Source organism: Capra hircus, chromosome 6, assembly GCF_001704415.2.
Source record: "Capra hircus breed San Clemente chromosome 6, ASM170441v1, whole genome shotgun sequence".
Classification (NCBI taxonomy): domain Eukaryota; kingdom Metazoa; phylum Chordata; class Mammalia; order Artiodactyla; family Bovidae; genus Capra; species Capra hircus.
Genome location: NC_030813.1, coordinates 78,076,372 through 78,103,947, shown reverse-complemented (window position 1 = coordinate 78,103,947; position 27,576 = coordinate 78,076,372). Strand labels below are relative to the sequence as shown.

Below are 27,576 nucleotides of genomic sequence, written 5' to 3'. Positions count from 1 at the left end.
ATTAACTATCTCAAAAGTTTGTGTGATTTGTGCCCTGAGTTTCCTATGCCAGTGTTGAAAGAACTCACCCTCGCTTTAAGGTCAGGGAGAATACAGACATCTCTCAGTATCCACGGGAATTGGATCTAGGACTCCAAACCCTCAATTCACAGATGGTCAGGTCCCTTACAGCTGGTCCTCCATATTCACAGATGCTGAATCCATGGATCTGGAAGGCCAACTGTATTATGTGGGTGTTTTACATGCCTGGACACATACAATCCACCTCATAGTATTCCACAAGTCTAGACAATTCAATGTCACTTAGATATAATGTATAACCATTAATTAAGGGAAGACAAATGTTAAAGGAACAATTTATTGCACTAAACACAGTGAAGTCTAGTTTGCAAATGACTGCATAGATCTGCCACTGAAAAATATGATTTATCTGAAAATATCCTTTATTCACTAAGCATCATTTAATTCGTGAAATTGTTAATTTTGTACTTAATCACTCAATCATGTCCATCTCTTTGTGACCCCATGGACTGTAGCCAACCAGGCTCCTTCATCCATGGGGATTCTCTAGGAAAGAATAGGGGCAAAGAGTGGGTTGCCATGCCTTCCTCTAGGGGATCTTCCTAACCCAGGGACTAAACCCAGGTCTCCTACATTGCAGACAGATTCTTTACCGTCTGAGCCACCAGGAAGCCATTTTTGTTTAATTTTTAAGATTATACCAATTCTTTTCTAACGAACTTCTGTCTTACATATAATCTATACATTAGGTTTATAGCAGTACTATAACAAGAAAGATAACCCGCTCTTGAAAGAGCAAATGTATTCTGATGATAAAACATGCTTATTTGACTCAAGTTTGGAAAACTTTGTAAGACCAGATATATCCTGTAATCAAAAGAACTTGTCACAAACCATAAACTTTGACTTTTCCTCCCATGTACCTATACAAAGATGTCATCAAAATTTTTTGTAGCAATTTTAAAAAATTATAAAATCAGCACATACTGCTAAATATTTGAAAAAGTCTTACTACATTAATTCAAGTTTATTGGTTTAATATGCTAAAGAAGTAATGCTAATTTACATGGCTAAATTATCATTCTCTTCTAGAATTGTCTTCTTCCAAAATACAAGAAACATTTGCAAATTAGATGATAATAAAGGTATTGATATCTGGATCTGCTGCTGCTGCTGCTAAGTTACTTCAGTCGTGTCTGACTCTGTGTGACCCCATAGACAGCAGCCCACCAGGCTCCTCCATCCATGGGATTTTGCAGGCAAGAGTACTGGAGTGGGGTGCCATCGCATCTGAATCAGTCTCACATAAAAATATCAATTACCAATCCAGCAAGTACTACCTTAAAGTTTACTCAGAAAACAGAAAAATAAAAATAATGAAACAAATCAATTTCTCAAAACAAGACCAGAGAAAACCATACTTCTAAAGCTAATTCTCTTTTAATAAAATATTCCTCACTGTTTTTCTTTTACTCTTTGTAACCCCATGGACTATACAGGCCATGCACTTCTCCAGGCCAGAATACTGGAGTGGGTAGCTTTTCCCTTCTCCAGGGGATTTTCCTGACCCAGGAATCGAACAGAGTCTCCTGCATCGCAGGCAGATTCATTACCAACTGAGCTATGAGGGAAGCCCTTCTTTCACTAGAAAAATGGTACTGAAGAATTTATTTACAGGGCAACACTGAAGAAACAGACGTAGAGAATAGACTTATGGACACTGGGCAGGGGAGGGGAGGAGAGGGTGAGATGTAAGGAAAGAGGAACGTGGAAACTTACATTACCATATGTAAAACAGAGAGCCAACGGGAATTTGGGTATTTGCTCTATGGCTCAGGAAACTCAAACAGGGGCTTTGTAACAACCTAGAGGGGTGGGATGGGGAGGGAGATGGGAAGGAGTTCCAAAAGGGAGGGGATATATGTATACCCATGGCTGATTCATGTTGTTTAATAGGAAACAGCAACATTCTGTAAAGCAATTATCCTTCAATAAAAAATAAAGTAATAAACACACACACACACACAGATGAATGATTCTGTGTTTAGAAAAATGGTAAAACCAATTGCCCAATATATATAAATGTTGCCAAAAACATATGACTTATAATGTGTTTAGATACCAGACACACTACATTAGTGCATCCTTATTCAAAGTTACCATGTTTAATACAGTGCCGCTTAATTAAGAGGCCATGGTGCACTGTATTTTTTTGCCTGTTTATTCACTCTTATCAAAGTAGACATCTAACTATGAACCATTTTTTTTGAAGTAGTGTAAATTAACAATGGTATTTGCTTCATTTTCTGCACACTCTAAATCACAGACAAAAGTGTCCTTGATGAGTATTAAATGTAACCAGTAAACAATCTTTGCTACTGGTAGATCATGAACTTTACATGGTGTCATCACATCAGGTTGTTTATGAAAGTTTGTAAACTGCATATTTGTCTTTTCTCTGTAACATATGCAGATCTCTGTATATTTGTACTACATATATCTGGCAAGATTGAGAGAGAAAAGAAGAAATAAGGAGAACTGAGGGAAGAAAGGAGAGAAGAGGAAAAAGGACAGATATTTACTTAAAGCATAAATCTAGTTCTAAGCTTACTGAATAATACACCTGCTAAGGATTTTTATAATGTAACTTATATCATAATACACTGTTCCCTCTAAACTTGAAATACTTTGTAAGCGCATAAACTGGAAAATAGATTGGCAGAGTGATGTAGGACTAGAATGTGATCCACTGGTACTCCAGACTAGCATTTGTAGTTCAGCTCCACATTTGCATCTGATACATCTCATACACCAAATATAGGTTATGTTGTCTTCATGTACCCAATATGCACTTATTTTTTAAAAATAAGTGTTTCATTATTTCTTCAGCAAAATACATCCTATAACTTTATGGTGGACTACAAAGGTAAGAAAAGTGCTATTCTAATTTATTAATAGTAAATGTTGGAATAATCCCTATAGTCCCATGTTGCTTAAACTAACAGGAGGCAGTAGCATAAGAATTGCAATCACTACTTTTATAAATGGATGCTTTTAATACAATTTATTTTGCAATTAAAACTATGTTGCTAATCATAGTTTGTATCCCAGTTGAATACTAGCACCAGTAATAATAATACTTCTATTTTAATAAATATTTATATATGCTAGATATTTTACACACACTCATTTGTTGCTGTTGTTGTCTAGCCACTAAGTCAGGTTTGACTCTTTTGAGACCCCATGGATTGCAGCCTGCAGGGTTATTCTGTCCATGGGATTTCCCAGGGAAGAATACTGGAGTGGGTTTCCATTTCCTTCTCCAGGGGAACATTTAACCCAGGGATCAAACTTGCATCTTCTGAATTGGCAGGCAAATTCTTTACCACTGAGTCCCCAGGGAAGCCCACATGTACACATAATTAAATATTTATACATATATATGCCCACACATACATACACATATGTATTTACTCATACACACACAATTTCAAATATTGCAGTACTTTTGCAAGGTACTTATATAATAACCCTCATATTATGAATTAGAAAGTGAAACTGACTTGCTCACAGCCACATTACTCATAATTAGTTGTGCCTGAATTTGATTCTAGTCTACCTGACTCCAGTCCCTTAACCTAGTTTTTCTCAAAAAGAATAAATACACAAGATATAAAATAATAAAATCTAAGTTTTGTTGACAATTATAAATTCTAAATGATTAGATGAGAAATGTATATGTTGCCTATAAATCACAGATTGCCCAAGTAAAAATATTAGATCTTTGCAATTATAAAGTGATCTCTTGATAAGATATTATACTTCTTTGGTTCCAGTAAGAAGTTAAGTCCTAATCTGACATCAGTTACATTTTCTAAATAACAAGACAGTAGTCTGTGTTCTATGATATAGCTAAATCTTTAAACAAACAAACCAAAAAATGCTGAACTTTAAATTCTTATATACTGCATACAGTGAGAATCTCATGCTCAATGCAGGTTCCTGGGTGATGAAATGATGATATAATAAGCCCTCAGTCTCTGTAATTCATACATAAAACATGCTCTTGGCTTTAACAACATAACATATAACATACCGAGCACTCCTCACCCACATATTGAATGATTAGCTTGATATGTCAATGATAAATACTTCTTCATTATCTCTGTTATCTCCCCCTGGCCAACTTAAAGTCAACCATGCCTGTTGACAACATATTCAATAAGGTAAATGCTTCATGTTGATGCAATATTACAAGTAGGAATATTTTACATATAATAATATGATTAGAGAAATATTTCAGATGAATATCTGTGAGTAGGATGAAGTGCTTAGACATTGTAAATGTATTGAATAAACCTATGCATATAACTTTCAGATTCTATCAAGCATAATGTTCCTTGGCCGGCTTCCTTCTTGAATGATAATATAATCCAGTATTTTAAAAATCAATAATCAGTTTTCTATTCAAATGATTATGTAGGTTAGAGAATGAAGCTGAAATAAAGAAACTGGAGGGGGGATTTTAACTAGCAGAGGAGAGACTATCCTTTTTAGAGCTGTTGTTAAGCTCACTAGGAAGACAAATCTAAGACTTAATAGATGATTTATAATAATTTTCAGATCATAAAATTGATTTCAATTATCTTTAAGAGCTCAGTTATGCTTCAAGAACTCAAGGATGTTCTGGTCCATTATAAATGTTCATGACCTAATCAACGTCTTTCAGAAACCTCTTACCAATTTTTGAACTTCCACTTTAATTCCTGGGCTATTCTCTGAGGTTTACTACTTCCCAGCACTCTTCCTTCTCCTCCTATTGGAACCTACTTCCTTCTAGCCCTTTTTTCAATCTACCCATCACTGTAACCACTGCTTTTACTGCCCTAAACTTAGATTTCAAGGAAAGCGCTATAAAATATAAATGTATTTTTTTCCTTTGAATAAAAATTAACTGTTCAAACAGTTTACATTTGGGGAGGTAATACTGAGGTAAATAAAGTTTACAGGAACTGATTAGTTTCAGGTCATAAAATCAAACTTATCACAGAATTTCCAAATCAGTTCTGTTTGAATTATTAAGTCAGTGACAGACTTTTTATCTTTTGACAGAATCATACCCAATGGCTTCACTGAATATTTATGTAAATAATAGTATGGATGCATGCCTGCATGCCAAGTCGCTTTAGTCATGTCTGACACTGTGTGACCCTATGCACTGTAGCCCTCCAGGCCTCTCTGTCCATGGATTCTCCAGGCAAGAATGCTGGAACAGGGTGCCATGCCCTCCTCCAAGGGACCTTCCCAAACCAGGGATCAAACCAGTGACTCCTGCATCTCCTGCACTGCAGGTGGATTCTTTACTGCTGAGCCACTGGGAAAGCCCCAAATAATAGTATAAGAGAGACTAAACGAAGATATAAAAGAAGAGAGAAATGGAAAAAATCCCATAGTGAGAACAATTTAGACCTGTGGTCTACTAGCTGAGGTTTTTTTTTATTTTTTATTTTTTTAACAATTGTATTGAAATTTTAATTTGATTTTTTAAGTATCTTATAATTCTGACTAAATGTAATTCTAATTGTCTCAAGAATAATGTCAACATAGATGAAAAGATTTCATTAAACACTATCATGAAACAATGAGATTCTTTTATAGACTTTGCAAATTGATGGCAAACTAAGCAACTTCTCAAAATCAAATTATGTATGCTTTGTGTGTCAGTATGTATTTTGTACATAATAATCAATTCAACAACCCTAATAACTTTCATAGAAAAACACATCATAATCCATCAGCCAGATGGAATATGATAGTTACCTCTATCTGTATTAAATACCATTTATTTAACTTACAAAAACAATTTTGTCTCCAATTTTATCTCCTACCATTGATATGATTCTGTACTTTTTAGAAATGTAAGCTATTATTATTAAAGGTTTCAGAAATAAAACCTCATTGCTACTATAATCAAATACATTAAGAACACTAAGGTGAGAAAAAAAGAAAGAGAAGCCTGTTATTTGGAATACTCTAATATATATTCAATGGTTTTATTCTAGATGTAATCAAGCAATCGAGGCTAACAAGTAAAAATGCATGATAATAAAATTCCAAAAATAAGTAAAATAGACTTCTAAGACAAAAATTTTACTGTATCAATTTTAAAGACTTAAAAAAAAATGTGTGACAGTATGTCTTTGATTTCTGGCTAATTGCTGTTTATTATGACTATGGACTTACATATTTCTACTAAAAACATCAATGTAGCACATAAAGAGGTAACATTGGCAAAAAAAACCCCAAATAAACACTTAAGTATGATGAGCAGGAAGAAGAAAATACCATTAGAAATAAAAGAAATAAGCAATAGTAACAGAAATCAGACAACAAAGACAAATTTAATAAGAAGCAATAAGATACATAATTCTATATACAGAAATTCTTCTAGTTGTATACAAATTCTTTGCTTATATATTTTTTTAAACGATATCTTGATTAAACTTCCTACAAAAACATGGTCTGTTCGTTTCAGCTTATCAACTACATAAAAATGACTGAATAACATTTCTTTTTCAACACGTGCTTCCTCAAAGAGCAAAACAGAACTCTATACACACTGGGCTGGATTAAGTCCCAAAGGGATAAGTCAACATTTTTTCCATGTATTTTGAAGGTCTCTCTCTGGACAATTTATTGAAAATATAAAATTGAGACACTAACTGCTCTGTGCCCACCTGTGATAGAGTTAGTACAATTTCCCCTATTCTTTTCTATACTTCTTTCATTTATCTATTATTTTATCTGTATCTGTTTTACTTCTCCTTGTTTTGGGAAAAATCATAATGGTGAAACTGAATTATCATTAAGGCTTGTTTCAAATCAGTGCCTGGGAAATAAATTAGCCTCTATTCTTACAAAGTAATAATGTCAGTAAATGAGAGCTTCCAGGTATGGTGCAGGAAATTAAGGTAATGATAGCCAAGGCTTTAACAAAGTCACAAGAGAATATATAGTATCGATTCTAAGAAAAGATAGATAACAAATAACTATGTCAGTCAATTTAATATATTAGAGTGGAAACATATTAATTAAAACATAAAATCCTATGATTTAAGGGCAGTGTCTGCTAATGGGTTTCTTTTAGAAAGGATAAAAATATTCTAAAATTAGATAGTGGTGATGGATGCCTCACACTGAATATACTAAAAACAATGGAAGCATATTCTTTAAAAGAGTGAACTTTATGGCATGTAAATTATATCAATAAAAGATTTTAAATTAAATTCTATCATCCATCTAATTTCCCTCTCCTAAAATATCTTTACAGCAAAATATAGACAATATTTTTTTATCTAATCCTAACCTGGTCCATGATTGCCACCGAGATATACAAAATGACCTTAGATTTGACTACAATTCACAAGGTTTAAATTAAAAAATAATTACTACTAGCAATATTAGGCAAATGGTTTTATGTAGCTTGTCACTGTTCTCAATAAAAAATTCAACAGAAGTGATATAGCCTTTTAAATACACTGTTGGTGCTTCTACACCAAAGCATATTCTATTTTAACTATGCTCCTTGTAACTGTGGAGTCCTCTTGTCATTCCCTCCTGAATCTTCTCTTCTGGGAAATGAGCTGCCTTATTGCTAGCATATTCAGGCTGCTGACTGCTGGTGGAAAGTCATGAAATTTGGCTTATTAACTTCTGTATAAATTGATGTTATCTAACCTCATCTGAGCCTTCACTATTGCTTGGAAATCTTTTTATTAATATCTAATTGGCTCCTTAAAACATTTTCCATAGTGCTCATTTCAAAGCTTTTCAAATCTCCTGTCTTTTCAACATGACCTCACCTATCCATTCAGCAAAGATTAGCATCTCCTACTTGATGAAAGAATTCCTCCACTTCCAAATATATCTTAACTGTTATTCTCTTCACACCTCAGAAGACAAGAGTCATCTGACTATTTCAAAATAAACCTGACTTACTTCATTACATGTCTGCCACCATCTACCTCTATCATCATGGGCAAGGCAATTTACCTGGCTCCTGATTTTTTCATCTGTAAAATTGATGCCTTGGACTAGGTGAATTCTAAGGCCACTTTCAGTACTGAATCGAGGTTTTTCTCATCTTATGTCTAATCTATGCTTTTCTATCCCCCTAGGACCTTTCCTTTTCATTCAGCCTATATAGTGAAGTCAGTGAAGTCGCTCAGTCGTGTTCGACTCTTTGTGACCCCGTGGACTGTAGCCTACTAGGCTTCTCCATCTATGGGATTCTCCAGGCAAGAATACTGGAGTGGGTTACCATTTCCTTCTCCAGGGGTCTTCCCAACCCAGGAATCAAACCCGGATCTCCTGCGTTGGAGGCAGACACTTTAACCTCTGAGCCACCTACAAATGAGGCATAAGATACTTTCTCTCTACTAATTTCCTCTTTCCAACTTGATTCTTCACACCCTAGATGTTCCTGCAGCTTCACTTTTAAAAATTCTTCATCACTGCTATCATAAATTAATATTTGTACTATTTCTCAATTAAATGTTTTCAAGCTGTAGATAACACATGAAGACTCTACTGCCACTGACTTATCTCTTCACATCTTCCAATTTGGCTTCTCTTTCTAGCACTTTATCAAAATAGGACAAATGATTTTTCCTCCATGCTTACCCTACTTACATTATCTTGGACATAAAGCACCACCTTGAAACTTTTTCTCACCTTCTCCATAGTTCAGAGGCTTTATTCTTTCACCTCTTTTCCTTCCCTATTTTTATTTTCTTTCCTCAATCTATGTCTTAAATGTGAGTATTCATCAGAGATCTATCTTGTTCTTCCTTCTAAACTTTCTTCTATGAAAACTAATTAATTCTCAGGATCCCAATTATTATAATGATGTGAATTACAGGAATATTTTTCACTGAATTTCTTTCTATAAGTATGCTTAACATCTCTATGGGTATGTTTTACCAATTTGAAAGTATGTTGAAAATAAAGGTCATCACTAGACCCCAGTAGCTACCCAGGGAAAAAAGGGAAACCACAAGTTGCCCCTGATCCTATAAGTCTACCATTCTATTAATGGTATAAGTTACTTTATAGTGACTAGATTTGATATGTCAGGAAGGAGACAAGGTTTCAATGTCAGAGACTACACTCTCCTCTGAGTACACATCTTTAACATAGCTAATTCTTGATTTGACAAAAGTCTCAATGCTCTGAAAGATATTAAAAGTATTGTCCCTTTACAATTACTCAAGTTTGTGATGTAGATGTGGAATCTCAGAATATTACCTCTTTTTTATACATCATAACAAAAGTACAACCCATGAATTGAATTATCCTCATTTGCTTCTATAGTTCTGTCATTTATTGCTGTAAGGTGATATAAAGATCTTAGTTTCTGAGAAAATTAAAAGTTTCCATTTCAACTAGACTTAGAAAGAAGGGGAAAAAGGATAGAAAATATAAACTCACACTTTGTCAGTTCCATAACTCCTATAGTCTACAGCAGCTGACACAGCCACAATGAGGGCAGGCATCCCATAGCCGACCAGGTAGAAGTATTTCCTTCGTGAATGTTCACTCTCAAAAACCTCCACCAGCATGATATAGAGCTGCACTCCCTCCAGGAACATCCAGGTGAAGGCAGCCAAGAAGAAGAAATGTAATAGGGCAGCAAAAACTGCACAGGCAATCTAGGGAAAGGAACACATGAGTCAGTCAGATAACTATCAAACGAAGTTCCAATTGCCATAAAGTTAAAATAAATATTTATCAAGACTACAGTAATAAAATAGGTCTGCAAAAGAATTGAGATAAGATTCTTAAAATTCATATACTTAATTCATATATTAAAACATAATCAAATATAACCTATATTTAAAAATCATCAGTTCAGTTCAGTTCATTCGCTAAGTCGTGTCTGACTCTTTGAGACCCCATGGACTGCAGCACGCCAGGCCTCCCTGTCCATCGCCAACTCCTGGAGTTTACTCAGACTCATGGCCATTGAGTCGGTGATACCATCTAACCATCTCATCCTCTGTCGTCCCCTTCTCCTCTTGCCTTCAATCTTTCCCAGCATCAGGGTCTTTTCAAATGAGCCAGTTTTTCACATCAGGTGGCCAAAGTAATTGAGTTTCAGCTTCAGCATCAGTCTTTCCAATGAATATACAGGACTGATTTCCTTTAGGATGGACTGGCTGGATCTCCCTGAAGTCCAAGGGACTCTCAAGAGTCCTCTCCAACACCACAGTTCAAAAGCATCAATTCTTTGGCGTTCAGCCTTCTTTATAGTCCAACTCTCACGTCCATACATGACTACTGGAAAAACCATAGCTTTGACTAGACAGACTTTTGTTGGCAAAGTAATGTCTCTGCTTTTTAATATGCTGTCTAGGTTGGTCATAACTTTCTTCCAAGGAGCAATCATCTTTTAATTTCATAGCTGCAGTCACCATCTGCAGTGATTTTGGAGCCCCCCAAAATAAAGTCTGTCACTGTTTCCACTGTTTCTTCATCTGTTGCCATATTTAACATTTTATTAATAATATATATGGATGAAAGCAGAGCATTATAATAAGAAAAAAGTATAACATGTAAGAAAAGGTTCTAAGAAGATCCTATTGATAATTATACTGGAGATTAGTCTAAAGGTTTTAAAATAGATCTAACAAATTTTTTTCTTGGTCCTGTATAAATAATCCTGTATTTATTAACATACTAAATTCTTCAATGTAAATGAAGGAGAAACACTAAAACCAAGGAGAAAAATAGCTCAAAATAAAAATATAATAATTAAAATAGTTTATGAGATTATTACTTATTATTAATTGTTTATTTCTTCCTTGCCTTGTTTCAGAAAGGATTTAAGCTGAATTGCGAAGTTTGTACTGCAAAGATGTAAAAGTAGATCTGGTAAAAATAAACTGTTCTATAAGTGCTTTCATTTTCTTATTTTTTTGTGTTATTTTGCTAAATACTGGTCTACACAAGCTTGGCAAAAAAGGCAGCTGGCCCTTACTCTGTCATATTTTCTAAGGTACCACAAGTTTCAGCTGGCCATATATTAATTTTCTTATGTCTGTTCCTGAAATTCTCACTCTTCTGGAGGGAAGTCTTCATTTTTATGAGTCCTAAAGGACAGAAATGGTATGGATCTAACAGAAGCAGAAGATATTAAGAAGAGGTGGCAAGAATACACAGAAGAATGATACAAAAAAGATCTTCATGACCCAGATAATCACGATGGTGTGATCACTCACCTAGAGCCAGACATCCTGGAATGTGAAGTCAAGTGGGCCTTAGAAAGCATCACTATGAACAAAGCTAGTGGAGGTGATGGCACTCCAGATGAGCTATTTCAAATCCTGAAAGACGATGCTGTGAAAGTGCTGCACTCAATATGCCAGCAAATTTGGAAAACTCAGCAGTGGCCACAGGACTGGAAAGGGTCAGTTTTCATTCCAATCCCAAAGAAAGGTAATGCCAAAGAATGCTCAAACTACCACACAATTGCACTCATCTCACATGCTAGTAAAGTAATGCTCAAAATTCTCCAAGCCAGGCTTCAGCAATATGTGAACCGTGAACTTCCTGATGTTCAAGCTGATTTTACAAAAGGCAGAGGAACCAGAGATCAAATTGCCAACATCCACTGGAACATCGAAAAAGCAAGAGAGTTCCAGAAAAATATCTATTTCTGCTTTATTGACTATGCCAAAGCCTTTGACTGTGTGGATCACAAGAAACTGTGGAAAATTCTGAAAGAGATGGAAATACCAGACTACCTAACCTGCCTCTTGAGAAATCTGTATGCAGGTCAGGAAGCAACAATTAGAACTGGACATGGAACAACAGACTGATTCCAAATAGGAAAAGGAGTACGTCAAGGCTGTATATTGTCACCCTGCTTATTTAACTTCGATGCAGAGTATATCATGAGAAATGCTGGACTGGAAGAAACACAAGCTGGAATCAAGATTGCCAGGAGAAATATCAATAACCTCAGATATGCAGATGACACCACCCTTATGGCAAAAGTGAAGAACTAAAAAGCCTCTTGATGAAAGTGAAAGAGGAGAGTGAAAAAGTTGGCTTAAAGCTCAACAATCAGAAAACGAAGAGTATGGCATCCGGTCCCATCACTTCACGGGAAATAGATGGGGAAACAGTAGAAACAGTGGCAGACTTTATGTTTCTGGGCTCCAAAATCACTGCAGATGGTGACTGCAGCCATGAAATTAAAAGACACTTACTCCTTGGAAGAAAAGTTATGACCAACCTAGATAGCATATTGAAAAGCAGAGACATTACTTTGCCCACTAAGGTCCATCTAGTCAAGGCTATGGTTTTTCCTGTGGTCATGTATGGATGTGAGAGTTGGACTGTGAAGAAGGCTGAGTGCCCAAGAATTGATGCTTTTAAACTGTGGTGTTGGAGAAGACTCTTGAGAGTCCCTTGCACTGCAAGGAGATCCAACCAGTCCATTCTGAAGGAGATCAGCCCTGGGATTTCTTTGGAAGGAATGATGCTAAAGCTGAAACTCCAGTATTTTGGCTACCTCATGCGAACAGTTGACTCATTGGAAAAGAGTCTGATGCTGGGAGGGATTGGGGGCAGGAGGCGAAGGGGATGACAGAGGATGAGATGGCTGGATGGCATCACTGACTCGATGGATGTGAGTCTGAGTGAACTCCGGGAGTTGGTGATGGTCAGGGAGGCCTGGCGTGCTGCAATTCATGGGGTCACGAATAGTCAGACACAACTGAGCGACTGAACTGAACTGAACTGACTGAAGTAAATTCTGTGGTTCCTATAAAAAAAAGGGCAGTAAATTCATACAAATGATCTGATTAGTATGGATTCAATGATGAGTATGATCCTTGAGAAATGAGGCAAAAAGCAGGTCTATATCCTTGAGTTAGAGAGATGATGATGAAGGGGTGATAAAGAAGTCAGGCACCAAAGGAGCTAAAGAGAGAATAGGGAAGTGAAAGTCACTCACTTGTGTCTGACACTTTGCAACCCCATGGACTTTAGAAGCCCACCAGGCTTTTCTGTCCATGGGATTTTCCAGGCAAGAATACTGGAGTGGGTTGCCATTCCCTTCTCCAGGTGATCTTCCCAACCCAGGAACTGAGCCCATATCCCCAGCATTGCTGGCAGATTCCTTAATGTCTAAGCCACCAGGGAGGCCTACAGAGAGAGAAAGCAAAGCCTAACTGCCATATAAGATGCAGGAAGAGGACACATATACAGCAACAAGGGTAAAGACAGTTGGGCTGAACTGCACCTATCCAAGTTTCATATCAATCATTGTCCTCATGCTATTGTCAGAAATTAGTTTTGTGCAGTCTGCAAAATTTGGAGAAGTTTATCATACCATATGTATCATCAGGAAGCAAAAATAAGAATGTTTCTAAAGGAAAGGAAAAATCAAAGAGCAGTTGAATTGCAGGTTAAAAAGAGAATGAAATTATTTCTTCTTGGGAAATATCACAGTTTCTTGATTTTTAGTTAGGGCTTCAGCTACTAACTTTTGTTATCAGAGCGTAGTTTTGGAGAAAAAGATGTACACTTTGATTGCTTATTCATCTATATGCATTTCTGAGAAAAATTGTCACATGTGTATATGATAACCAATTAAAAGTATAATCACTGTAATTACACACTTTAATCATGAATGTGTAATCACAAACATGAATTCAACTGCTTTTTCATTGTAAAGACTATACATATGGACTCATACCAGAGAACAGCATTAAGCGAATGAATTATTTATTATGCCTAAAAGACTCCTAAAATATGAGTTTTCATTTGTAGTTTTAGTCATGAGAACAAATGTGCTATTTTCATGAATCTCAAGGACATAGAAAGGGCCTCACAAAAGTTACAAGTGGGCATAAAATTTGTTTAATATATTAGATATTATCTGTTGACCATATTTTCAGTTTGGTTTTTATTAAGAACAGTTGGCTGCTACTATTCCTTGTTATCCTCTTTTATTTCTTTACCTCCCTTCCTTCCTCCTTTCTTCTCTCCCTTCTTCCCTTCCTTTCTTGATATGGCTAAATGTCATTAGTAATAAAGTATGACGTTAGCATTTAAAATGTAAACAGAACTTGAAAAAATAAAAAGTGTAAAACAAAATATGGGACAAGTACATAAATTATAAAAACAATATACAGTTTGAACTATTTCCAAAATAAGTCAATGAGAAAAGTCATGTTAACATCCTGTATCATGCATCGAACCTGGACTGGCGATTCATTTCACATATGATATTATACATGTTTCAATACCATTCTCCCAAATCATCCCACACTCCCCCCCTCCCACAGAGTCCAAAAGACTGTTCGATACATCTGTGTCTCTTTTGCTGGGATGACCCAGAGGGATGGTTGGGGAGGAAGGTGGGAGGGGGGTTCAGGATGGGGAACATGTGTACACCTGTGGCAGATTCATGTTGATGTATGGCAAAACCAATACAATATTGTAAAGTAATTATCCTCCAATTGAAATAAATAACATATTTAAAAAGTCATGTTAGACATGCAATTTTCAACATAATTTCCATTGTCTTTAAAAAGCTTATTATGAAAGAACAACAAATACATGTTAGAAAAGATACTCCTCCATTCCCTAAATGACTTAACTCTCCTCAATATTCAGCTCTGTGATTAAAAAATAAAGACTAATAAAGAAACATGGTTCTTTAGAAAGGCAAATTTATGAACAGAATTTCTCAAGAAATGTACATTCATAAATCCATATATTCACTACTTCTTTATGACAATTGACATGAAAAAGTGAAAACTGAATAAGATATGAAAATTCGTAACTAAGACAACTGGAAGAGAGGACACTTTCAAACAAGAATATTTTGAGTATTGGAAAGCTACAAGTAGAGAAATTGTTTTCTGATAACAATATAAGTTGCTTACTGGTTGATCTGTTCTATTGATCCCAATCAAGAAGAGCAGTTCTGCTACAAAAAGGCTGATGCAGAGGTTCTTATGGATGGTGTTGCGGTCACTCTGGAGCCCACGGAAAAAGCAAAATGTGAAGATGCAAATCAGGAGGCACACAAGGGACAGCAAAATTCCAACCCAGGTGATCACATCCAGAAGAAGGTCATGGACAGCATCACTATGCTAGAAACATGACAGAAAATACATAAGTTCCAATCATACATAACCAATTACAAAGTTTCATAAGGGCCTGGATTCATGAAACATGATTTTTAAAATGTATTAAAAATCCTCCACACAAACAATGAGTAAGACAACTTATTTATTTTTTCCCAGTCCACAGGTAAAGCATTTTATCTTTACTCTGAGGTGTAAATCAGTTTGTCAGTAGTGTTCACACCTTACTTAGATATGTTCATTTTCAGCATATAAATAGCTGAAGCAAAACAACTTAGTTCTGGCCGAAGATTTCAAGGTAAAGCTTTTCATTTTTCTACACCATGTTGCTTTTTTACAACTTGTTTTTAAACAATTCTTGTTAGGGAATATTTTCTTTAAAAATTGTTATACATTTAGAGAAGTGGTATCTTAACTGAAATGTTCTCTGAATTATTGTTGTTTTTTAAATAAAAATTATAACTTATCTGTTCTATAAATTCTTTATCAGAATTTCCAAGGTTGAGTTCATAAAAGTATGTGATTTTATAAAGATCCCCAGTTAATTCTGAAGGACAGTCACATATGTATACCATTTATTTAGTAGAAGATCTAAAAGAAAAAGGATAGTCATTGGATTTATATTCATACTGAAGGGCTTAAAGAGATCAAGAATTGTGATCCCTAAAAGGTTTTACATGAATAGAACCTGTTACATACAGATGGAAAGTAAGCATTCAAAATTACTATACTATATAAGAAGCCCAAAACAGATAGTAGAATTATGAAAAAGAAATATGCTCATGAGACCTTCCACACTGAAACTGCATTTTGTGGCTCTGTTATAGACCTGTGAGTTTCATACCTGACACGTTTCTTGGTTTTTCCACAATCTCATTTGTGTCTTTGTTCTAAGATTTAAAACTCTATTTCTACTCTATGATAGTTTACCTCCATCCAAAACCACTTCTGTGAAGCTTTAGAATTTATAGTAACCCAACACATTGAGAAGGCAATGGCACTCCACTCCAGTACTCTTGCCTGGAATATCCCATGGATGGAGGAGCCTGGTGGGCTGCAATCCATGGGGTCGCTAAGAGTCGGGCACGACTGAGCAACTTCACTTTCACTTTTCATTTTCATGCATTGGAGAAGGAAATGGCAACCCACTCCAGTATTCTTGGCCTGGAGAATCCCAGGGACGGGGAGCCTGATGGGCTGCCATCTATGGGGTTGCACAGAGTCAGACACAACTGAAGCGACTTAGCAGTAGCAACACATTGATATGCCAACATGTTGGAGCAGACTTGAGAAATTTTCTGACTGTCAATTCCTTTTTTCTTTCTAGGTTTCTTGAAAAGTCCTAAAGACCTAACTTCCATCAAAAGGGGAATAAATAAACATTGGTTGATACTTAGGAAATGATATTCAAAAGAGGAGTAGAAAATTAGTGTTCTAGAGGTACAGTCCCAAACATGAATACTTCTCAAAAATCTAATATTAGACTTTAAAAAATGCAAGTAGAAAAAGTACCTATACAGTATGATTCCATTTATGTAAAATTTTAAAAGATACCATTCAATTACACTGATTTTTATGGGTCTATGCATAAGTAGAAAAAAGAATAACATGTGCATAGGAAATTTTTTAGCAGAGAACAAAGAAATGTGTTTCTAATTGACATCTTCTCAACTGTAGAGATCATACACATTGATTTTTGTTTTAGGATGGAGTTACTATTTACATTTCATTGACTCCCACATTGTTAGCTCACCTTAGAAATATATATATACAGTTTTTTAAAAAATTTTTATTTTATCCAGACTGTGTCCTTTTATGTTTTATGGAAACTTCATACAATGATTATTCTGAATGTGGAAATTCTCCTTACAAGTGAGCCACCATGCTGCAACCTGAATCACAGCACTTCACATACTGCCAGATACAACTTCACAGTTGTTATCTGATAAAGAACTCTGCTAGGACACTGTCAATGAAACAGTTTTGATATATTCCTGCATAACTCTAGATGTATTTCTCAGAAGGAGCTCAAATCATGAAAGAAAAACCACATGAAATTTTGCTTTAGCTGCTTTTTTCTCCAGGGGACACAGACTAGTGTTGGTCTCTGACAGCTTAAATTACTGTTACTATTGGAGAGTGGTTAGTGCTACTGGTCCCCTGAACAGAGGGCTATTTGCTCTCTTCTTTGACTTAAAGGAAAGACGCTGTAATTGAATATCAAGCACCAATGTTCAGCACAGCAGTCTTTCATAAATGGCAGATATAATACATTCTCAAATGTATCCTAAAGACCTATAAAACTAAAAAAAAAGAAAAAAAGAAACCAAATAACTTCTGCCTTTCCTGGGTAGTTGCATTATTAGAAACGTATATATACTATACTCAGTGCGTTCACAGGTCTTAACCTCATGCAGAGTTATTAAGAGTACCAAATGTCAAAACAACAGTACAAAAAGTACAAAATACTCAAATGAAGAACAAAAATGTCTAGCAATTAATTAATAATCATCTTTCAGGTAATACTGTCTAGCTCAGAAAACATAAACATCAACAACCTTATATATACCATACTGTGATCGAATGCAACTCACCACTTGAATTTTATCAGTAAGATGAAAGAGAAAGAATGATGGGCATTAAATGTGAACAAGATCTATGAGTTTAGCATTCTTTATATCTGTCATATCAGAAATTTCAGGAGACCAAGCCATGATAAAAACCAACCCTTCTTCAAGAGGATGGTCAATTGACTAAAACTCCAAATAGGAGTATAGCTTTAACAATGCTATAGCAGATCAAGTATTCTTATTTCCAAGGTTTCATGTTTGTGAACACTATATAATTCAAATCACCTTTGACATGAACTACATATCATTATGTGACTTGAGATCTTTTTAAGCATATATCTTATTATTATATTCCAGTACTCAGTACTGAACATGACACATAAAAAATGCTTAATATTTGTTTTTGAATGGTTATAACCCTGCACCATTTAGACCAAATGTCCTAGGAGCTGGACCCTCTTACATCAGTATAGCTTTAGCTTCCATTTAATCTCCATTGGAATTTAAAAAGGATCAATATCAAACATTATGTTAAAAACTGAGTCCTTTATCCTGTTTCTCCCTCCACTCTCACTCCCAGATCTACATTTCCCTCTGTTTTGTTCATTTCAGTAAATAGCAACACTTCATTCTTTGAAGTTTTCTGGCCAAAAACTTAAGAATCATATTGATTCCTTTTACACACACACACACACACACACACACACACACACACACACACACACACACACAAATTACTCTTAATCCATCAAGAAATCTCATAGATCCTGTCTTCTATCTGACAGCTGCCAGTCATCTCAATTGTACCACACTGGTTAGAACCACCTGATTTTTTTCTAACAGCCTCCTAAATGAATTCCCTACTTTGATCTTCATCTCTATTGCCCTTTCCTCTCTATCCAACAAGATAGAGACATTGGATGCTTCCATCAGTGAGTCAGGTAATAAGACTCATTGATGGAAGCATCCAATGTCTCCCATTTCAATAAAAGTAAAAACCAAAGTCTTTACAAAGATCTACAAGGTCCCAGAAATCTGTGCTTCTGTGGAAACATTTTCTATTCTCCCCTTCGTTCAGTTTACTCAACCCCAGTTGGCCTCCTTTGGCCCATGAATATGCACAGCACATTCCAACCTCACAAACTTTGTACTTGATGTGTTCTTAGTCCGGAATGCTCTTCCAAAAGATAGCTGTGTGATTTGATCCACTACCTTCCTTCACTACTTCATTCAAATGTCACCTTCTCACAGAGCTTTTTTTTGAATCATCCCATCTAAAATTGCAAATATCATTTACCCAACTGACTCTATTACTTTTCCTGCATTATTTTTCCCCTTAACATTTACCTATATTAGATACTTTATTAGTATTTGTTTATCATCTGTGGCCTCTACTAGAAATTGCACTCCAAGAGAATAAGTTGTTTTATCTTCTGATCCCCAATGTATCCTCAGGTCCTATAAAGCTGCATCCTAGAATAGATGTACAATTAATATATGAACTGAATAAATGAATCACTCTGTAATTATTCCTCTCTTCTGAAATGGCCTTAGATTATAAACTAAAAGTTGTATCATGCTCCCCAATCTTTGGGACTTTTTTGGCCACATCGCATGGCATGCAACATGCAGGAATGTGGGATCTTAGTTCCCTGACCAAGGATTGAATCCCTGCCCCTGCAGTGGAAGCAGAGTCTTAACCATGGGACCAGGAGGGAACACCCACTTTGGTTCATAAATCACCTGCTCTAAAATCTTGAGTAAGATATTAAAAAAAATAGAGCTGGAGAATGAGGAGGCTGTTAAACCACAATATCTTAAAACATGTGGATATATCAAGGTGTCAATATGACAAGGAAGACAAAACTCTGCATGGAAATAAGAGGACTCCAGAGTAAATCTGAGAGTCAAAAGATGCGGATTTAACCTTGTCAGTCTAATTTTGCAATTGTTATCTTGAAGAACTACCTACCCTTTACAGTATCAAAACCTCATACATATAGAGATAAAATAACAGAGGATTCAGATTATTGTGTGGTAAATAAGATACTATATGTGAAAGTAAACATGTGTACTATCATGTAAGAATCGAATCGCCAGTCTATGTCCGATGCAGGATACAGCATGCTTGGGGCTGGTGCACAGGGATGACCCAGAGAGATGCTATGGGGAGGGAGGTGGGAGGGGGGTTCATGTTTGGGAATGCATGTACACCCATGGTGGATTCACGTCAATGTATGGCAAAACCAATACAGTATTGTAAAGTAAAATAAAGTAAAAATAAAAATTAAAAAAAAAGGAAGTCAATATTTCTTTCTTCTTGGTTAATCTAAAAATATTCTTAAATTTTTTCCTGCTTGAGAGCAACCTTCATTTAAAAGTCAAAAGTCTATACAAATAATACAGGGTAGAACAGAAAAATAATAACTGTAGCAAGAACAAATGTTAATGTTATTTTGCCTAAGGATATCAAACATTATTGCAACCAACTAATGAATTACCTAATTTCTTCTTATAACATTGTCAGTTTACTTTATATCATTAATAATATTTGCATTATTATAAATTAAGAGCAAAATATGTCCATAGCATATGAGGAGAGAGATTTTAACTTTAGAATCTGAATTCAACCTTTATTGCTATATGTTTGTGCTAAGTTGCTTCAGTCGTGTCCAACTCTTTGTGACCCTATGGACTGTAGCCTGCCAGGCTCCTCAGTTCATGGGATTCTCTAGGCAAGAATACTGGAGTCAGTTGCCATACCCTTCTCCAAGGGATCTTTCCAGGTCAGGGATTGAACCTTCATCTTTTAAGTCTCCTGCATTGGCAGATGGGTTCTTTACCCCTAAGACCACTTGGGAAGCCCTTCATTACTATACAATTCTGTTTATGATATTTAAATAACAAAGCCCAAAGGTACTTAATTTCACCTCCATACATATTTTTTCAAGTACCATAAACTGCTTATGTACCAGTGTACCATAAACTGCTTGTTACTATAAAACATTTGGAAAATTCACAAAAAATAAAAATAAACAAAAAAAATAAAAAAACTTCAAGGCAATTAACCTCTTAAAGATGATGGAAAACTATGCAGAATCATTATAAGCAGAATGATTCATCAGAATATACTTCCAAGAAATTCATTGACTCTTCCATTTTAGAAAGAAATTTTTATGAAAATAACACTTGCTTTTCCAGCTTTTTGTGAAGTTTATATTCACATATGAAATGCAGATATTTTGTAAAGGCTACAGAAAGTTTCTGATTTCCCTTTTATCTTCATCTCAGTGAATCTGCTTTGTGCTATCACTGTTGGGTTACTGAGTAATTCAAATACCACAAAAGAAATAAGTACTTCAACAAAGGAAAAAGATGGCTTAAACAATGATGCTTCGTGAAACTCACTCTGTCAATATAAAACTCTTAAATAAACCAATAGGTATATTTAATGAAACAAAGCCCAAATTCAAGGAATAGGGAAATGTGGCTTTTGCCTCAGAATATAAAAATAACTCAATCTGAGTCAACTAAGACCCTTATGTAAATTTTGATATTTCCAACTTTATTTTCCAAAAAGTAAGTCAGCAAATAAGATGGAGAAATAGATTTTGAAATGCTTTTCATTTTAACTTCATAAGTGTTTCCAGATGGGACACAAACTGTATGAATTAATTCTGAACCCCTCTGTATGTTTTCTCTTTTATATATTTTTAGAAAGCTGAATTTTCCAGACACTGCCTAAACAATTACCGTATAATAATTATTATTTGTTGGTCAGTAATTTTCAAGAATCTGTTTTACTTTCTGTATTAAAATGTATTATTTTAATGTTGAGTCAGATTTGCTAAGGTGTAATAATATGGTTTTTAAATTGCCTCTCAAACATATCTTGTTCTGAAGTAATTGTAATATAGCTAAAATGAGTTTGATTTTTTTATTCTTTGCCATTGTAGGAGCACTAGATTTGTTATTAATGTATCACATCAGCATAAGCCATTGTTCTGACTCAAGAATTTTACTGAAGCCAGTGTGGTTATGAAAGTCCTATTTTCTGATAAATGTGGTAAGAATTCTGTGAAATAAGTTTCTTGCATTGCTGTAACAGATCATCAAACACAAAGGTCACCCCACAAATACTTGGCAAAATAAAGGGCTCAATGGTTTGAGGAAATAAGGATTTTCTTTGTGGAATAAGGTGAAGGTCAAAGTTGAGTAACAGTAAAAAGAATGATTAGGCTGCATTTCTTATGATTTTATGTAAATTAACCAAAATACCACAGCAGTAATTTCCAAATTTATATCAAATTGAAAAAAAAATCAATCAAATATTTTCAGACTTTAATTGCCGAGACAAACATTGGCAAGTAAGAGCACACAAAAACATACATATCCAACTGTCTCCAGAGTTCAACAGAACTTATTAAGAATACCTCTTTGGTTTTAGAAGCACAGCATTGTATGCCTAACTTATGTAAGATTTCCTTGATTTGAATTATTATTATTTTTTAAATTTCATCATATTTGGTGAGCCAGATTCACAACTACATTAATGAAGGAAACAGAAAAAAAAAATAGTAGGAGATGTGGGAGCTAAGCATCATACAGTAGCTGAGAATTTAATGGGGATATAGGTTTTTAAAAAGTACAGTTGATTAAAAAAAAAACTGGCCAATTAGAATATTTTTAAGTAAATGATGCAATCAAGCAATATATAAGAAAAAGATTTTAGAGCAGTGGGGTGAGGGTAAGAAGTGAAGTGAGGTAGAGAGAAAATTTCATCTTTAACATTTCTGACAGTGATGATAATGATGGTGATAACTAATGATGATGATAATGATAGCTGACACACAACTTTCAAAATACCAGATTCTTCTAGAAGTGCTAATTTATTTTACTAGGGTAGTCACTTAGTCCTATAAAACAATATGACATTATATTATTATTACTTCCAATTTACAGATGAATAAACTGGAGCACAGAGAATTAATTTACCTAAGATTATTCAACTAGTAATGTGGCAGATACAGCATCAATGGCAGAGTGACTACCTATCCAGGTTTGCTCAGGAATGTCCTAGTTTTAGCAATCAAATTTGGTATCCTGGGAAAATGTTCTCCAAGACAACGAAACTATTCCAGAGATCAGAGATAGGTTCAGTTTGAAAGAAAAATATAAAATCCATACAACTGTTTAGAAAATAGAGGCTGAAGGCAACACTATTTTTTAGTATCAAATGTCTGTGGCATTGACTATTCACTTTCCTTAGTGACTCCTGCTGTTCTTCCCCCGACTGTTGATGTTGGAAACCCCGATTTGCAGTTCCTAGTATAGAGTCAAACATGATTGCATCATTCTGACTGATGAAACCTAAGTATGCAACTTTAGTGTCCTGTGATCCTCAATTCCTCTTTGACTTAAATGTTTGGATTAATTGTTGTACTTTGTATCAAGACTGCTAAATTAATTTTTAACATTGTTAGTACTGGGACAATGTTTCTAAGAGTTCACTGATGAAACTGAGAACAGCTATAATATAACGACAATACTGAAAACGAATGCTAAACAACTATGCTATATTAAAAATACATGAAATTAGATTATAGAGGTAACAAAAACAAAGCATACTGCACAAAATGCTGAATTTAATTTGTGACCAGGCATAAGTGTGAATGTATGTACAGAGGCTGAATCTTACAAACCTAAAATGAGACAAGAATGTTTTTGTAAGATAAAAAGCTATTTTTTTTTCAATCTCCCCCAAATGGTACCAATGTTCAGTTGAAATTAACGATGGGATAAGCTTGAGTATTCCAAAAGAGTAAACATGCATTAATGCTTTGTTTCCTTGATTTGTCTGTACATCTGAGTAAAGGTGCATTTTTCCTGATGTACTTTTCCAGATTCAGAGGTTGCAAATGAAATGTCCTATGGGTAGACAAAAGGGGAAATTTTGATAACCAGTGTTTTGCTTCCTTATAGTGTAGAGCTGATTCTGTCAGATCTTACTAATGACAAAAAAGTGATGTGTTTAATCTCAGAAACAAAATAATCTGTCCCCTAGGTCTTATATATTTCAGTTTGAAAAATGAAGTTTCATTTGTCTTCTTACTTTCCATGAAGATTTTGATTAAACTTCAGAAGACACAAAAGACTGTTAATATCTTGTCCAGACATAAAATAGACTTTGCTTATCTATCTGCATACTTGATAGACATTGCAAATGTAAATTCTGGAATATGTCATTCAGCCTATAAACTCTTTACAAAAGAAAATGAACAGCTCTTACCCACTTAATGTCCTGTACACCTTGTAGAAAAGGCTTCTAAAAAGGGATGTGATTTGCTTACTTGTGATAATGAGGATTCATAATGAAATTATTTGGTCACTTTTCAGTTTCCTCAAAGTGTGTAGAAGTACTTAATGAGCCTTTTCACTTTCTAAAAATGGAAGGAAACAGTCTCCTTGAGACATGTGCCTTCAGGATGACTATTACTGGGGCCAGCCATAGACAAGATGCTATAATACTGACTTTCATAAAATCCTATTTTCAAAGTATGGAGCAAGAAAAATGTCTTTCTCTAAATTTTATATATATGACAGATGACAATGGAGAAAAATATTACAATATGACACATTTATATGTTTTTCCAAAACTGTTTGATGAGCTCTGAAGCAGCTATGAGGAATCTGGTAAAAGATACTCTATCTTATTCTACCCAAGTTGTGTGAACTTCTGTGTAGGTTAGAAAAAAAAAATTACAGAGAAAAACATTGCTTATTTTGGGATTTAAGAATGTTTACAAAAAAAATCTCACCAGAATAGAGCAGTTATGTTAAATAGGACTTTATGATTTCTATATTAAAACTAAAACTTTATTGGATTCCAATTTTTATTTCATAATTTCACAACTATTTATTAAAGTGCTTTAAAGCCATTATCTCTGATAGTGTTTTATCTTATGCTGACATTCGAGGTGCTTGAAAATGGTTCTAAATCATGAATATTTTGGACATGGAAAGACTATATGATGAATTCAGAGATGCAAAGGAATAAATTAAAAATCAGCTGGTTTACCAAAACAAGCCTGTACATATAAAGTGAATGGGAATTTTTGGAGAGCTGAGAACTAATACCCACAAGTCTAAAAACCTACTAAGCAAAGTGATTAAGTAAAGTCCTAAGGATTCTTTGCTGAAAAGTTCTGTTGAGCAGATATTTATTTTGATGCCATCATATTGTATTGACATTAAGAATCAATGTAATCTGGTTTCATAAGATGAAAACTATAGGTTAGAGTGAATTTTACTATACACTATATTCAGTTTTAACACTATCAAAAAAAGGATAAAGACTACAAATAGAAAAAAAAAGTCATAGTTATTTTTATTAAACATATATCATATCTGTTTATTGTACTAACTTATTTAATTCTCACATTTATAAAATGTGTAATAATATAGCCTAAAAATTTTAATATACAGTAAAGATTTTTGCTGTGTCAGAGGACAGAAAGAAGCATTTAAAAATATAATTATAGGTTTTCACAATATTAGCACTACTACTAATTAGTATTAAATACTAACTGTAACTTTTAAGTAGTTACTGTAACTTTTAGGTAGTAATGAACCTTGAACTCCCTGATGTTCAAGCTGGTTTCAGAAAAGGCAGAGGAACCAGAGATCAAATTGCCAACACACACTGGATCATGGAAAAAGCAAGAGAGTTCCAGAAAAACATCTATTTCTGCTTTATTGACTATGCCAAAGCCTTTGACTGTGTGGATCACAATAAACTCTGGAAAATTCTGAAAGAGATGGGAATACCAGACCACCTAACCTGCCTCTTGAGAAATCTGTATGCAGGTCAGGAAGCAACAGTTAGAACTGGACACGAAACAACAGACTGGTTCCAAATAGGAAAAGGAGTACGTCAAGATTGTATATTGTCACCCTGCTTATTTAACATATGCAGAGTACATCATGAGAAATGCTGGACTGGAAGAAACACAAGCTGGAATCAAGATTGCCGGGAGAAATATCCATAACCTCAGATAGGCAGATGACACCACCCTTATGGCAGAAAGTGAAGATGAACTAAAAAGCCTCTTGATGAAAGTGAAAGAGGAGAGTGAAAAAGTTGGCTTAGAGCTCAACATTCAGAAAGCGAAGAGCATGGCATCTGGTCCCATCACTTCATGGGAAATAGATGGGGAAACAGTAGAAACAGTGTCAGACTTTATTTTTTAGGGCTCCAAAATCACTGCAGATGGTGACTGGAGCCATGAAATTAAAAGACGCTTACTCCTTGGAAGAAAAGTTATGACCAACCTAGATAGTATATTCAAAAGCAGAGACATTACTTTGCCGACTAAGGTCCATCTAGACAAGGCTATGGTTTTTCCTGTGGTCATGCATGGATGTGAGAGTTGGACTGTGAAGAAAGCTGAGCGCCAAAGAATTGATGCGTTTGAACTGTGGTGTTGGAGAAGACTCTTGAGGGTCTCTTGGACTGCAAGGAGATCCAACCAGTCCATTCTGAAGGAGATTAGCCCTGGGATTTCTTTGGAAGGAATGATGCTAAAGCTGAAGCTCCAGTACTTTGGCCACCTCATGTGAAGAGTTGACTCATTGGAAAAGACTCTGATGCTGGGAGAGATTGGGGGCAGGAGGAGAAGGGGACAAGAGAGGATGAGATAGCTGGATGGCATCACGGACTTGATGGATGTGAGTCTGAGTGAACTCCAGGAGATGGTGATGGTCAGGGAGGCCTGGCGTGCCTCGATTCATGGGGTCACAAAGTGTCGGACACGACTGAGCGACTCAACTGAACTGAACACAATTACAGAACAATTATACCAAAGAAACTCTTATACTGTTAAGAAAGTTCTAGGACCCACAACAAATTTCCCAATCTGAAGATCTGGCAAAGGGATTGAGAATCCCCTGGGAATTTGACTTTGGAGGCCAGTGGGATTTGGTCACAAAACTTCCACAGGACTGGGGAAACACTCTTGGAGGACACAAACAAACCTTGTGTGCCCCAGGCATCAGTATAAAGGAGCAGTGTCCCCACAAGAGACTGAGGCAGACTAACTTGTGAGTGTCCAGGAGTCTCCAGTGGAGGCAAGTGTCCACAGTGGCCTGCTATAGGGTCGGGACACTGAATAAAAAGGTGCATGATGCACAAGTCGTTTTGAAGTAGATCACCATTACCTTCATTACCCTAACATAGTTTGGGTTCAGGACAAAAAGCAAGAAGGGAACACAGTCCTGGTCATCAACAGAAAACTGGATTAAAGATTTACATCAGAACAAGACCCAGTTTCCCCCACAGTCAGTCTCTCTCATCAGGAAGCTACCATAGCCTCTTATCCTTATTTATCAGAGGGCGGACAGAATGAAAGTACATTCACAGAACACTAACCAAACTGATCACAAGGACCATAACCTTGTCTAGCCCAATGCAACTAGAAGCCTCGCCATGTGGGGCCACCCAAGATGGACAGATCATGGTGGAGAGTTCTGATAAAACGTGGTCCACTGGAGAAGAGAATGGCAAATCACTTCAATATTCTTGCCTTGAGAACCCCATGTACAGTATAAAAAGGCAAAAAGATAGGACACTGAAAGATGAACTCCCCAGGTTGGTAGGTGCCCAATATGTTACTGGAGAAGAATGGAGAAATAACTTGAGAAAGAATGAAGAGATGGAACCAAAGTCAAAACAACGCCCAGCTATGGATATGACTGGTCATGTAAATAAAGTCCAAGACAATAAAGAACAATATTACATAAGAACCCAGAGTGTTAGATCCATG

The 27,576-nt window shown here is 35.5% G+C and overlaps 1 protein-coding gene across 9 annotated transcripts in view; it reads right to left on the bottom strand.

Moving 5' to 3' along the window:
* ADGRL3 (adhesion G protein-coupled receptor L3) overlaps window positions 1-27,576 on the bottom strand; it is a 945,437-nt gene that overhangs the window by 97,351 nt on the left and 820,510 nt on the right. For all 9 annotated transcript variants that reach the window (XM_013964661.2, XM_013964654.2, XM_013964662.2 and 6 more), the window contains 2 exons: window positions 14,982-15,191; window positions 9,511-9,731 (listed from right to left, as the gene is read on the bottom strand). In XM_013964661.2, coding sequence (XP_013820115.1) covers window positions 9,511-9,731; window positions 14,982-15,191 — 431 coding nt within the window. The remainder of the gene's footprint in view (window positions 1-9,510; window positions 9,732-14,981; window positions 15,192-27,576) is intronic.